This window comes from Bufo gargarizans, unplaced genomic scaffold, assembly GCF_014858855.1.
Source record: "Bufo gargarizans isolate SCDJY-AF-19 unplaced genomic scaffold, ASM1485885v1 original_scaffold_903_pilon, whole genome shotgun sequence".
NCBI lineage: Eukaryota > Metazoa > Chordata > Amphibia > Anura > Bufonidae > Bufo > Bufo gargarizans.
In genome coordinates this window covers 85,937-100,859 of record NW_025334750.1, presented here as the reverse complement: position 1 = coordinate 100,859, position 14,923 = coordinate 85,937, and the positions used below count along the sequence as shown (strand labels likewise).

Genomic DNA, 14,923 nt, shown 5'->3' with positions numbered 1-14,923 from the left:
AGTCACATACCTGTGCGGGGGGAAAGGAGCGAGCGTCCCCCAACATTAACCCTGCGTGCACCGGGCAGTCACATACCTGTGCGGGGGGAAAGGAGCGAGCGTCCCCCAACATTAACCCTGCGTGCACCGGGCCGTCACATACCTGTGCGGGGGGAAAGGAGCGAGCGTCCTCCAACATTAACCCTGCGTGCATCGGGCCGTCACATACCTGTGCGGGGGTAAAGGAGCGAGCATCCCCCAACATTAACCCTGCGTGCACCGGGCAGTCACATACCTGTGCGGGGGGAAAGGAGCGAGCGTCCCCCAACATTAACCCTGCGTGCACTGGGCAGTCACATACCTGTGCGGGGGGAAAGGAGCGAGCGTCCTCCAACATTAACCCTGCGTGCATCGGGCAGTCACATACCTGTGCGGGGGGAAAGGAGCGAGCGTCCTCCAACATTAACCCTGCGTGCAACGGGCCGTCACATACCTGTGCGGGGGGAAAGGAGCGAGCGTCCCCCAACATTAACCCTGCGTGGACCGTGCCGTCACATACCTGTGCGGGGGGGAAAGGAGCGAGCGTCCCCCAACATTAACCCTGCGTGGACCGGGCCGTCACATACCTGTGCGGGGGGAAAGGAGCGAGCGTCCCCCAACATTAACCCTGCGTGGACCGGGCAGTCACATACCTGTGCGGGGGGAAAGGAGCGAGCGTCCCCCAACATTAACCCTGCGTGCATCGGGCAGTCACATACCTGTGCGGGGGGAAAGGAGCGAGCGTCCCCCAACATTATCCCTGCGTGCACCGGGCAGTCACATACCTGTGCGGGGGGAAAGGAGCGAGCGTCCCCCAACATTAACCCTGCGTGCATCGGGCAGTCACATACCTGTGCGGGGGAAAAGGAGCGAGCGTCCCCCAACATTAACCCTGCGTGCATCGGGCCGTCACATACCTGTGCGGGGGGAAAGGAGTGAGTGGATGTGACTGGTGTATGAGAGTGTATGACAGCAGCTCTGGATGTGACTGGAGTATGAGAGTGTATGACAGCAGCTCTGGATGTGACTGGAGTATGAGAGTGTATGACAGCAGCTCTGGATGTGACTGGAGTATGAGAATGTATGACAGCAGCTGTGGATGTGACTGGAGTATGAGAGTGACAGCAGCTCTGGATGTGACTGGAGTATGAGAGTGTATGACAGCAGCTCTGGATGTGACTGGAGAACACAAGGTGACTTGGCTCTGTGTCCTGTAGACAGAGCTTTATCCTTAGAGGATCCCTCTGGCAGTCAGAGGGTTGCAGCTTTGGTGGTGAGTGGAGATGTAATTCCTGTTGTCGGTCCTCAGGTGTCGGACGTGTACAGCTCCCGCTCTCTGCGCCTTCTGCCTCCTCATATATTTGCTGTCGCGGATCGGGCCTACAATGCGCTGCAGACGGCCTCTTCCTCCAGGAGTCAGTGCGTCGTCATCAGGTGAGCACCCGTGGTCTCCCTGGGGCAGGGGGCTTGGGTAGGGGGCAGTATACCGGAGGGCAGGTGTAGGGGGCAGTATACCGGGGGGCGGGTGAAGGGGGCATTATACCGGAGGACAGGTGTAGGGGGCAGTATACCGGAGGGCAGGTGTAGGGGGCAGTATACCGGGGGGCGGGTGAAGGGGGCATTATACCGGAGGGCAGGTGTAGGGGGCAGTATACCGGAGGGCAGGTGTAGGGGGCAGTATACCGGAGGGCGGGTGAAGGGGGCAGTATACCGGGGGGCTTGTGAAGGGGCAGTATACCGGAGGGCTGGTGAAGGTGGCAGTATACTGGAGGGCAGGTGTAGGGGGCAGTATACCGGAGGGCGGGTGAAGGGGGCAGTATACCGGGGGGCTTGGGTAAGGGGCAGTATACCGGAGGGCAGGTGTAGGGGGCAGTATACCGGGGGGCGGGTGAAGGGGGCATTATACCGGAGGGCAGGTGTAGGGGGCAGTATACCGGAGGGCGGGTGAAGGGGGCAGTATACCGGGGGGCTTGTGAAGGGGGCAGTATACCGGAGGGCTGGTGAAGGGGGCAGTATACTGGAGGGCTGGTGAAGGTGGCAGTATACTGGAGGGCGGGTAGGGTGCTGTATACTGGACAGACGGGTGATGGAGGCAGTATACCGGGGTGCTGTATACTGGACAGACGGGTGATGGAGGCAGTATACCGGGGTGCTGTATGCTGGACAGATGGGTGTAGGGGCCCTCGGCCGGGGCCGGTGCAGATGCTGTAGGCAGGTGCTGCTAGTACGAGGTAGGCGCAGTGGGGGTGTCGCTGCAGCAGTTGTCACCGCCCCCTTGGCCGCCATGTATTGCGGTATGATGAGGCGCTCTGTGACGGGGATTATTTCGCTCTTCTCTCTGCAGCGGTGACAGTGGAGCCGGAAAAACCGAGAGCACAAAACTCCTGCTGAGACATCTGGTGCGACGGAGCGGAGGAAACAAGCAGCTGAGCCAGCAGATCCTGCAGGTGCGGGGCCAGCGAGGTCACACCGTGGGGGGGGGGGGGGGGCAGTGAGGTCACACCCTGGGGGGGAGGAGCAGTGAGGTCACACCCTGGGGGGGAGGAGCAGTGAGGTCACACCCTGGGGGGGAGGAGCAGTGAGGTCACACCCTGGGGGGGAGGAGCAGTGAGGTCACACCCTGGGGGGGAGGAGCAGCGAGGTCACACCCTGGGGGAGCAGCGAGGTCACACCCTGGGGGAGCAGCGAGGTCACACCCTGGGGGAGCAGCGAGGTCACACCCTGGGGGAGCAGCGAGGTCACACCCTGGGGGAGCAGCGAGGTCACACCCTGGGGTTCCAGCGAGGTCACACCCTGGGGATCCAGCGAGGTCACACCCTGGGTGAGCAGCGAGGTCACACCCTGGGGGAGCAGCGAGGTCACACCCTGGGGGAGCAGCGAGGTCACACCCTGGGGGAGCAGCGAGGTCACACCCTGGGGTTCCAGCGAGGTCACACCCTGGGGATCCAGCGAGGTCACACCCTGGGTGAGCAGCGAGGTCACACCCTGGGGGAGCAGCGAGGTCACACCCTGGGGGAGCAGCGAGGTCACACCCTGGGGTTCCAGCGAGGTCACACCCTGGGGTTCCAGCGAGGTCACACCCTGGGGATCCAGCGAGGTCACACCCTGGGGGAGCAGCGAGGTCACACCCTGGGGGAGCAGCGAGGTCACACCCTGGGGGAGCAGCGAGGTCACACCCTGGGGGAGCAGCGAGGTCACACCTCTTTCGATGTCCGGTTCAGTTCGGAGATGGGCTGTTTCGCAGCCTCATAGACGCAGCGCGCGCCGCCCTCTCATCAGCAGCCGCATCTGGTGAAGGGAGAACGTCTCCTGCTGTGCCTGCGCTGGTACATTGTAACAAAGAATCAGGACGGCGGAGGCTTGCACCCATCCATGTCACCTGCACTGATACGTCCTGATGCTTTGTTACAATGTGTCAGGCAACGGTCCAGAAGACGTCATATGACCCAAGCTGACTATTACAGGGTTCGGGTTATCGCGGGATACTTCCATAACCTGAACTCGAACTTTAAGAGGCTGAAATTAAAACGCAAGTTCGCTCAACACTGGACGGGAGCAGACCTTCCGCCCCCCGGGGTCACCTCCATCTTTAGAGGCCGCCCCCCCCTCCCCCACCACTGAGCCGCCCTTTACCTCCACAGGTAAATCCATTACTGGAGGCGTTTGGAAACGCTGAGACCGTGATGAACCAGAACAGCAGTCGCTTTGGAAAGTACATCCAGCTGCGCTTCACAGACGGATCCAGTGAGTGTCCACTGAGCGACAGAGGGGGCGCTGTCTGCCACCCTGCATACAGCTATCCCACCTACATGGCCCCCAGAGCTGCACTCACTATTCTGCTGGTGCAGTCACTGTGTACATACATTACTTATCCTGTACTGATCCTGAGTTACATCCTGTATTATACTCCAGAGCTGCACTCACTATTCTGCTGTTGCAGTCACTGTGTACATTACATTACTTATCCTGTACTGATCCTCAGTTACATCCTGTATTATACTCCAGAGCTGCACTCACTATTCTGCTGGTGCAGTCACTGTGTACATACATTACTTATCCTGTACTGATCCTGAGTTACATCCTGTATTATACCCCAGAGCTGCACTCACTATTCTGCTGGTGCAGTCACTGTGTACATACATTACTTATCCTGTACTGATCCTGAGTTACATCCTGTATTATACTCCAGAGCTGCACTCACTATTCTGCTGGTGCAGTCACTGTGTACATACATTACTTATCCTGTACTGATCCTGAGTTACATCCTGTATTATACTCCAGAGCTGCACTCACTATTCTGCTGGAGCAGTCACTGTGTACATACATTACTTATCCTGTACTGATCCTGAGTTACATCCTGTATTATACTCCAGAGCTGCACTCACTATTCTGCTGGTGCAGTCACTGTGTACATACATTACTTATCCTGTACTGATCCTGAGTTACATCCTGTATTATACTCCAGAGCTGCACTCACTATTCTGCTGGTGCAGTCACTGTGTACATACATTACTTATCCTGTACTGACCCTGAGTTACATCCTGTATTATACTCCAGAGCTGCACTCACTATTCTGCTGGTGCAGTCACTGTGTACATACATTACTTATCTTGTACTGATCCTGAGTTACATCCTGTATTATACTCCAGAGCTGCACTCACTATTCTGCTGGTGCAGTCACTGTGTACATACATTACTTATCCTGTACTGATCCTGAGTTACATCCTGTATTTCTTTTATTAATATTTTAAAACAAACAGATAAATAAATATATAAAACAAAGACCAAACCAACCATACAGGACATGATGCTCCTCAGCGCGGCGCAGACAGCACCGGTCCAGCCCACTCGCCACAGAACACCAGCTATGTACAATATTTACAATATCTATGTACATGTACTAACCTTCCTGATCCGGTTGCACCTACCTACACTTAACAAATACAGAAGTTAAACTTACAAAAAGCCCACCCACCACCACCCCAATGCAACACACAATTTTTTTATTTTATTTTTATATTATATATATATTTTTTTTTTTTTTTTTTTTTTTTTTTTGGGTCCCTGAGCTGGTCCCGCATCCCATGCCCCCAGTACATGATAATAGACGTCCATGAACCAGCCCAGGATTTTCTTATATGTCCCAAAGTCCCCAATGTTCCATGGAACCCTCCCCCCATTTACCCACCACCCAACCTAACACTACACCCGACAACTCAACCTATACAAATATACAAATATATATAGACATAAAGACATATAAACTACATTACATAGTACATTACATAGTAGACCTTAACCTCACCACCCACCGTGAGGCTTTTCAGCCACACACAACCCATTAAAGCCCAAGTTTGGCGCCTGCAAGCCCTATGTCCTCATACAGCCACCAAAACAAAACAAAAATCTACAGTGTCAGCTTCAGCCCACCACCGGGAGGGGAGACAACAGGCTAGGGTACCCTAAAGGCAAAACCCCTCCAGAGGAGAGAGGCTCTACCCGCCCCCAACCTCTCGTACTCCAGAGAGCGCACCTTCACCAGGTCTCCGAGAATGTTCCTAACCACCTCATCCTCGGGGAGGATTTTGCGTTGCGTCGAAACTAAACACCGTGCATGCCACGTGTAGTACCTGACCACTGAGCTGACTAGGAATAAAGTGCAAAGGTCCCTACCACCCAGGTGTCTGAATGCTCCATAGGCCCATTCCGCATAGGAGAGAGTGACCAGCCTAGGCCAGCCAATGGAGGTCCCCACCCTGGTGTAAACCTCTGTGTTAAAGGGACAATGAAGCAGGAAGTGGTCCATGCTTTCCAGCACACCACCGCACTCCTCACGGGGACACCCCCTGTCCTCAGAGCTCCTACACTTCAGATTGTCCCTCACACACAGTTTCCCATGGAAGCAGCGCCAAGTCAAGTCAAAGAACTTCAAGGGGATCCTATTGGAATTTAAAAGCCGTAACCCAACCCTCAGATCCCGACCTGGGCAGTCCCTGAGGGCCAGAGGTTTCTGGAAATGGGTCAACAGAACCCTCTGGTCAAGGAGTCTCCTTGACTGAGTCCTGATTTCCCACATCCCCAGACCCCACCGACGTAATACCTTCAGAACCAGGGCAGCATAAGCCGGGAGATGCCCATGTGGTGTGCGGAGATCCTTCACTTGCCCCCCTGTCTCCCATTCCTGGAAGAAAGGCCGAAACCATCCCCGACAGGAGGCTACCCACAGAGGAGCCCTCTCTTGCCAGAGGTTCGAGAGATTAATCTTAATAAAGGTGTTCACCAGGAACACCACAGGGTTGACCATACCCAACCCTCCTAGTCTCCTCGTACGGTAAGTAACCTCCCTCTTGACAAGGTTCAGTCTGTTTCCCCATAACATCTGGAAGAACAGACTGTAGACCCGAGTCCAGAAAGGTTCCGGCAAGACGCACACACTGCCCAGATATAACAGCAAAGGGATCAGGTAGGTTTTGATAATGTTCACCCTTTCCCTGAGGGTTAAAGACCAACCCTTCCACTGGTCCACCTTCTGAGCGGCAATCTTAAGCCTGCTATCCCAGTTTTGATGGGGGTAATCCCCCTGGCCAAATTCAATGCCGAGGACTTTTGTAGATTCCTGGGGCTCTGGAAGGGTGTCCGGGAGATCAAAACCAGGATCTCCACCTCCCAGCCAGAGACTCTCACACTTATCTCGGTTGATCTTGGACCCAGATGACTCTGAGTAGCGCTCTACCTCAGACAGTACCCACTCTGCCTCCCCTCTCGAAGACACAAAGATAGTTACGTCATCAGCATACGCCACCACCCTCAGTGTAGTCTCCGGAGCCGCCCGGTCCATCCCGATGCCCGCCAACGGCCCACGATCAACCCCTCTAAGGAAGGGATCGATCGCGAACACGTACAAAAGCGGGCTCAGAGGACAACCCTGGCGAACCCCAGATCCCACCCCAAAAGGACGCCCAATCCAACCATTCACAAGCGGGAAACTCTCTGCCCCTGCATACAAGGTCTTAAGCCAATCAACAAACCCCCCAGGCAGGCCATATCTCAGAAGGACAGACCAGAGGTACTCGTGGTTAACACGATCAAATGCTTTTGCCTGATCCAAGGACAGCATGTACCCCTTCCAGTGACCTGCCCTGCCCTGCTCCACGGCCTCCCGGACACTGAGCACAGCACTAAAAGTACTGTGGCCGGGAACAGAGCAATGCTGAGCCCCAGAAAGGAGCTGGGGTGCAAACTTCACCAGCCGATTAAATAGCACCTTTGCCAAAATCTTTCTGTCCACACCGAGGAGCGCTATGGGACGCCAATTCTCAATGTGGAAAGGATCTTTACCCTTTGACAGGATGATCAGGGCCGACCTCCTCATTGACTTTGGTAGAGTACCCGAGGAGAGACACTCATTTAATACCTCAGTCAAGAGGGGAACTAAGGTGTCCTTAAAGGTCTTGTAAAACTCAGATGTTAAGCCATCCGGACCAGGTGATTTTTTGGGAGCAAGCCCCTCAATCACCAGACTGACTTCCTCTTCACTGATCATTTCCGTCAAACCGTCAAGAGAGGGGTCTACCCCTGGTTCAGGGACAGTTTCAGTCAGGAAAGCCGATATCTTATCACGATCAAGATCCCTCCTTGCCATGAGATGTGAGTAAAAGGATCTGACAACCTCCAGGATCCCTGATCTGGACCTTCTCAGAGAACCCGTACTATCAATCAGTCCTGACACAATCTTACTACTCACTGACATCCTGCAGTTTTTGTAAGGGTCGGGCGAGCGGTATTTCCCGTAATCCCTCTCAAAAACCAAAGATGCGTGCCTATCGTACTGACACCTCATAAGCAAAGACTTCACTCTGGAGATCCCCTCACGGCTACCCCCAGTCGAGACAAGACGTTCGAGTTTCCTCCTCAGGCCCTGATACAGGCGATACTTACTCAGACTCCTGAGGCTCGAGAGCTGGCGGAAGAATCTCCCCACCCTTTCCTTGAAGATCTCCCACCACTCAGACTTACTGCCGCAGAGATCCAGCAATGGTACCTGGCTCTGAACGAAATCCTCAAAGGACTGTCTTATCTCCGCTTCTTCCAAGAGAGACGAATTGAGCCTCCAGTAGCCCCTTCCCATTCGGGGGGTCTCTGCAACATTCAGAGAAAACAAAATCATACAGTGGTCGGAGAACTCCACCTCCACAGCGGACACGGCTGAAGAGACGGCTTCCTCCTTTAAATAAAACCTGTCTATTCTAGACCTACAACTAGCCCTATGATAGGTGAACCCCGGGTGGCCTGGGGTGTGCCGGATGTGGACATCCACCAGACGAGCCTCACTAGCTATTTTATTAAGCGCAATGCTGTCGTAAGTCAGCTTGTCCCTGGAACCTCCCCTATCCTGGGGCCTCGTGACAGTATTGAAGTCCCCTCCAAAGACCACCTGCCGACTTGTAAAAAGATAGGGCTTGATCCTCATGAAGAGACACTTACGGTCCCACTTGGACTGGGGACCATAGATGTTAATTAGACGAAGTTCTTGTCCCCTCATGAGGACATCCAGGATCAGGCACCTCCCCATTTCTAATTCAATAACCCGTCGGCATTCTACCGGTGCAGTAAAAAGGACTGCCACCCCGCTATACGGCTCGGCCGCAAGAGACCAGTAGGAGGATCCACGTCGCCACTCCCTTTTAGCTTTAAATACAGATGCCAAATCTGGCAGCCTGGTCTCCTGCAAAAACAAAATGTCAGCTTCAACCCGGCTGAAAAAATCAAAGGCCGCAAATCTAGCCGTATCTGACTTAATGCTGGCGACATTAATGGACGCCAGCGTCAACGGAGTGAGTGCCGCCATCATGGGTGATTGAATTAGATGGCTTTCTTTTCCCACTGCCCCCACCAACTTTTTCATCAGATGATGGCTTACCCCTCTTCAAACAAACAGATGTGTCCATTTCACCTCTGCCCTTGTGCTCTGACTCCAAGCCAGCCCCCACCCCTGAGGACATGTTTTCCCCAGTAGAAGGAGGCTCGGCGTCCCCCGCAGGCCCAGGTGTCACCGCGACTCCCGAAACCTCCCCACCGGCTCCCTCCCCTGAGGAGGGGGAGGTGTCACCAATGGCTTGGAACCGGTTTGAGAGACTAATCAGAGGGGGGTTGGTTGTACCTTCCTTTGGCATCTGGCGGGTGGGAGAAGATCTTAAATCTCCCTTTTTCCCTGTACGTTTATTACCCTGCTTTTGCCATCCCCCACTTCCCCCGTCATGGGGGGATAATGAGGAGATGGCACCTTCCTCTTCCTGGATCCTCCTAATTTCCTCATCCAGCTCACTGTCCCTTTGGGCCTCAGCAGTAGCAGCAGTCTCAGGGGTGAGATCAGGGGTCATCCCAGCTTCCCCAGTTGCCTGAGGTTCCCGGGATTCACCCATCTCCCTCTCCCTTCGGCGATTTTCCTGACGCCTCAGTTGGGCAGGCGTCTTTTGCTTACTTTTCTTCCCTGGCCCCTCTGTTCCTTCACTTCTTCCAGCCCCTGCCCCAGTAGAATTGGCCTCACGGCTTCCTCCCGCCGGGGCATTGACCGCATTGGCAAAGGAATGAGGGCAGCGACTGAATGGGTGACCTAAGTCACCACACAGGTGACACCTAATCTCTGCACATGATGCAGCGAGGTGGCCAATCTCCCCACACAGCGCGCACTTCTGTACAGTGCAGTTAGCACTGAAGTGTGTGGGGCTGCCGCATCTGTGACAGAGCTTCGGCTGACCCTGGTAGAAAATCTGGATGCGATCCCTTCCAAGGAAGGTGGCAGATGGTATGTGAGTAACTGTGTTTCCTAAAAGCCTAAGTTTTACCATGAACGTCCAGGCCCCAGACCAGATGCCATGTTCATCCCTGTTCTTCTTGGGAACCTCCACCACCTCCCCATATCGGCCGAGCCACGTCATGATGTCAATACACGAGAGTGACTCGTTACGGGTTAGAACGGTCACCCTCTTCACATTGTTCTGACGAGACACTGCCTGGACGGCAAAATCTCGCCAGCTGGGCTCGTCCTTTGCCATCTCATAGTTCGACCAGAAGAGCTCAAGTCCCTCCGGCCGAACAAAGCTGACATCGAACTCAGGGGTCCCATAGGGATGTATCAAGGCGTAGATGTCTGTCGCCTTGAAGCCCATCTTTAGAAGGAGCTCAACAACTTCTGATCTTGAAGGACATGTATCACTGCCCCTCCACCTCAGACGGACCACATTCCTACGGAGAGCACCCTGCCCAGCTGTCGGGAGGGACCACGTGGTCTCCCCGCTCCTTTGCTCTCGGAAGGCTGAGAGGCCATGCCTATCTATCCAAAAGGATAGATCAACCTCCCTCCCCTCTACATTGATTGTGCTCTCCCCTCTCTTTAGAGCCTCCAGAAGACGCCGCTGCAAAACGCCGTCCCCAGAGCCAGAGGACAAGGAGGGTCCCCTACTCACCCCGGCCGTGACAGTAGCAAAACTGCGCACAGGGGCTGCCACAGCCGGGGGGGCAACCGGACCAGGTTCCACACCCTCCCCGCTTACCAAAGACCCTCCACCACCCACTTCCATATCTTCCATCCCCAAACCAGCCTTACTTACAACAGATTCTGCGACCTCCCTTCCTTCCCTCCTAACACCATTCACTCCACCATCCAAACCCCCAGACATATTTTTATTAAAAATAATTTTCTGCCCCCCACCTGCTCCCTCACTCATACTGGCTGAACCGGTGTGTTTTGGTGTAATTATTGGTACCTCAGCATCACTGGGCCCTGGGGTCGGAGCTGCCCCCAAAAGACAGACCACAGCCCCAACCCCACTTTTATCATTGCCCTCCGCTTCCTCAGTACTACCATTTACAACTTTTGGACGCCGCTGATCCATTACCGGGCGCCGCTGATCCAAACGCTGCTGATCTGTTCTTTCATGGCGCCGCTCATCTGAACCAGCAGCGCCAATGCAAAACAAAGGCTTTGGCCTCAGTTCTTGACCTTCATTGGGAGGCGTAACCGTCATAGCTCCGACAGCTCCTTCATGCCTCTGCTGGCCCGAGGGAACAGCGTCATCAGCGGTTGGAGCCATCAGAGCTCCTGCAGCCATCTGTGGCGTGGAGCCACCCCCTCCTCCCATCAGGGAGCAAACTCCAGCGCCAGAGATTTTTCTCTCATCCTCCGCAGTAACCTTCCTGTCCGGCTTTTCAGCCGGTGTCGCACCAGCTCCATCCCCGTTACTGCAAACAGAGACGGAGCTCACCACCATATCGGATACCTCGCTCTCCCCTCTCTCCTGCACCGAGTCCACTGCAGGACATGGGCTGGGCTGAGAAGAGGGGCTAATACAGTGAGCCGGCCCTGCGGTCGACCCGGGGGTCCCAGGGAGGGGGGTGTATACATATCTTACCTGCTCCTGGAGCTTGGTCTTCTTAGCCTTTTTCTTTCCTTCCCCAGGCGTCTCCGGTGGCAACTCATCACCAAAGCATAAGTCCTGGAAACGCACTGGGGACTCCAGGAGCTGGATCTCCTCCACTAGGGCCCCTCCCGGGCCGCAGGTCTCATACTCATCCCCCGAGCCGCAGCTGGGTGACCTTGCTATTTGGCGTGCAGGGGGCCCACTGTACGGAATCTGCTCCTGCAGGCTGCCAGGTGGATCTTGCTGGTCATCATCATCATCCTCCTCCTGCACGACTGGTTCCTTCTCCACCTGGCTGTCAGGCTGCTGCCCCATCTGCCCCTTCTCCTCCGCCATCTTCCGAAAACGTTCCTCGTTTAGGAGTTTTTCCTTAAACGGGCCGCTTTTATCTCGGAGTACAGTCCGCCTTTGCTCAATCTCGCCAATGTCAGCTTGTAGCTGCTTTATTTGGCTCTCCAGCCCCTGCTTCTTCCTCTTTGGGGCCACTCCAACACAAGACCTCAAGCCGCGCAGCTCCTCCCGGAGCCTCCTCAGGGTCTTAGTCGCGTCTTCGTACTCACGGAGGTGGCTCATGACCCGGGATCCGTAGGTGGAAATGGACTCCCGGGCCCTCAGTACGCCCCAGCCTTCCTCCTCAAGATCTGCTTCACCTCCGTGAACACTCGGCTTTTGCTGGGCCCCGGAAGGGCCACTCTCACCCATGCTGGCATTCGGGTCCTCCTTAGCGGATCCAGCCTTGCGGCTCTTCCTACTACCCTCAGACTCAGGGGAGACAGAAGCCACATTACTGCGACTCCTGCCAGATCTTCTTACCCCTGAGTCCTCCATGCAGGCCAAACGCTGGCTTCTCCTGTCCCCTGAAGGCCTGCCGCTGGGAACAGGAGCCTGGGGCTTGCTTCCCTCGCTCATGCCTGAGAACCCACTCTCCCCCTGGGGAGGAGAGAGCCGGCCTCAGGTGGATAGATTTTCCTCCAAACGCTCAGGAGCAGCAGCAGCAGCAGCAGCAGCTACACACAGCCACAGGCGACCACACCCACAGGTAATCGCAGCTCAGGAACAGCTGATCCAGAGCTGCACTCACTATTCTGCTGGTGCAGTCACTGTGTACATACATTACTGTTCCTGAGTTACATCCTGTATTATACTCCAGAGCTGCACTCACTATTCTGCTGGTGCAGTCACTGTGTACATACATTACTTATCCTGTACTGATCCTGAGTTACATCCTGTATTATACTCCAGAGCTGCACTCACTATTCTGCTGGTGCAGTCACTGTGTACATACATTACTTATCTTGTACTGATCCTGAGTTACATCCTGTATTATACTCCAGAGCTGCACTCACTATTCTGCTGGTGCAGTCACTGTGTACATACATTACTTATCCTGTACTGATCCTGAGTTACATCCTGTATTATACTCCAGAGCTGCACTCACTATTCTGCTGGTGCAGTCACTGTGTACATACATTACTTATCCTGTACTGATCCTGATTTACTTCCTGTATTTTACTCCAGAGCTGCACTCACTATTCTGCTGGTGCAGTCACTGTGCACATACATTACTTATCCTGTACTGATCCTGAGTTACATCCTGTATTATAATCCAGAGCTGCACTCACTATTCTGCTGGTGCAGTCACTGTGTACATACATTACTTATCCTGTACTGATCCTGAGTTACATCCTGTATTATACTCCAGAGCTGCACTCACTATTCTGCTGGTGCAGTCACTGTGTACATACATGACTTATCCTGTACTGATCCTGAGTTACATCCTGTATTATACTCCAGAGCTGCACTCACTATTCTGCTGGTGCAGTCACTGTGTACATACATTACTTATCCTGTACTGGTTCTGAGTTACATCCTGTATTATACTCCAGAGCTGCACTCACTATTCTGCTGGTGCAGTCACTGTGTACATACATTACTTATCCTGTACTGATCCTGAGTTACATCCTGTATTGTACTCCAGAGCTGCACTCACTATTCTGCTGGTGCAGTCACTGTGTACATACATTACTTATCCTGTACTGATCCTGAGTTACATCCTGTATTATACTCCAGAGCTGCACTCACTATTCTGCTGGTGCAGTCACTGTGTACATACATTACTGTTCCTGAGTTACATCCTGTATTATACTCCAGAGCTGCACTCACTATTCTGCTGGTGCAGTCACTGTGTACACACATTACTTATCCTGTACTGATCCTGAGATACATCCTGTATTATACTCCAGAGCTGCACTCACTATTCTGCTGGTGCAGTCACTGTGTACATACATTACTTATCCTGTACTGATCCTGAGTTACATCCTGTATTATACTCCAGAGCTGCACTCACTATTCTGCTGGTGCAGTCACTGTGTACATACATTACTGATCCGGAGTTACATCCTGTATTATACTCCAGAGCTGCACTCACTATTCTGCTGGTGCAGTCACTGGGTACATACATTACTTATCCTGTACTATACTCCAGAGCTGCACTCACTATTCTGCTGGTACAGTCACTGTGTACATACATTACTTATCCTGTACTGTACTCCAGAGCTGCAGTATTCTGAGTGCAGCTCTTGGGGTAACTTCTGATGAATGTGCTGCAGCTTTCGGTCTCCTTGGTTTCACCACCGTACATGCAGTATCTTCCATCAGTATCGGCGGGGGGCGGGGTTTGATTTGCGCTCTATATCTTGACTCCACCTCTTTCTCTGTTGTAGTGAGAGGAGCGAAGATTAACGAGTATCTTCTGGAGAAGTCGCGGGTGTCTCACCAGGACCCGGGCGAGAGGAACTTCCATGTCTTCTACTACTTGCTGTTTGGGTGTCCTGAGGAGGAGAAGGAAGTGTATGGTCTCCTGCAGCCCTCCATGTACAGGTAGGAGCCACACGTCAGCGGTATGTGGGGATGAGGGCCACACCCTGTCTGCTGAAGAAGACCTGTGACCCATAGAGCAAGTCAAGATCTGGAATGCTTGTCCTTCTCTTCTCTTCATCTGGGACCCTCAGCAGATGGCGCGTGTATGGGTTAAGAGCGAGGCATTGTGGGGTGCTGGATTCTGGGTGATTTAGAGTTATTGATCCTATCATTACTGCCTCTAGTGGTCGGGTATTTCACAATGTACCTGCTGTTACTGGAGAGAAGCCCTCCCTGTACTGGTGATGAGGACCCCTCTCCTCCATACACAGCTGAGGCCTCTTCTGCTGTTATTGATCCTGTCATTACTGCCTCTAGTGGTCGGGTATTTCACAATGTACCTGCTGTTACTGGAGAGAAGCCCCCCCTGTACTGGTGATGAGGACCCCTCTCCTCCACACACAGCTGAAGCATCTTCTGCTGTTACTAATCCTGTCATTACTGCCTCTAGTGGCCGGGTATTTCACAATGTACCTGCTGTTACTGGAGAGAAGCCCTCCCAATACTGGTGATGAGGACCCCTCTCCTCCACACACAGCTGAGGCCTCTTCTGCTGTTACTAATCC

The 14,923-nt window shown here is 53.8% G+C and overlaps 1 protein-coding gene across 1 annotated transcript in view; it reads left to right on the top strand.

The window, feature by feature from the left end:
* The first annotated feature begins 1,165 nt into the window (after positions 1–1,165).
* The window catches only part of LOC122924216 (myosin-IIIb-like), a 64,955-nt gene continuing 51,197 nt past the window's right edge, over positions 1,166–14,923 (top strand). Inside the window, exons 1-4 of the mRNA XM_044275136.1 lie at positions 1,166–1,452; positions 2,363–2,465; positions 3,660–3,762; positions 14,162–14,318. Coding sequence (XP_044131071.1) covers positions 1,166–1,452; positions 2,363–2,465; positions 3,660–3,762; positions 14,162–14,318 — 650 coding nt within the window. The remainder of the gene's footprint in view (positions 1,453–2,362; positions 2,466–3,659; positions 3,763–14,161; positions 14,319–14,923) is intronic.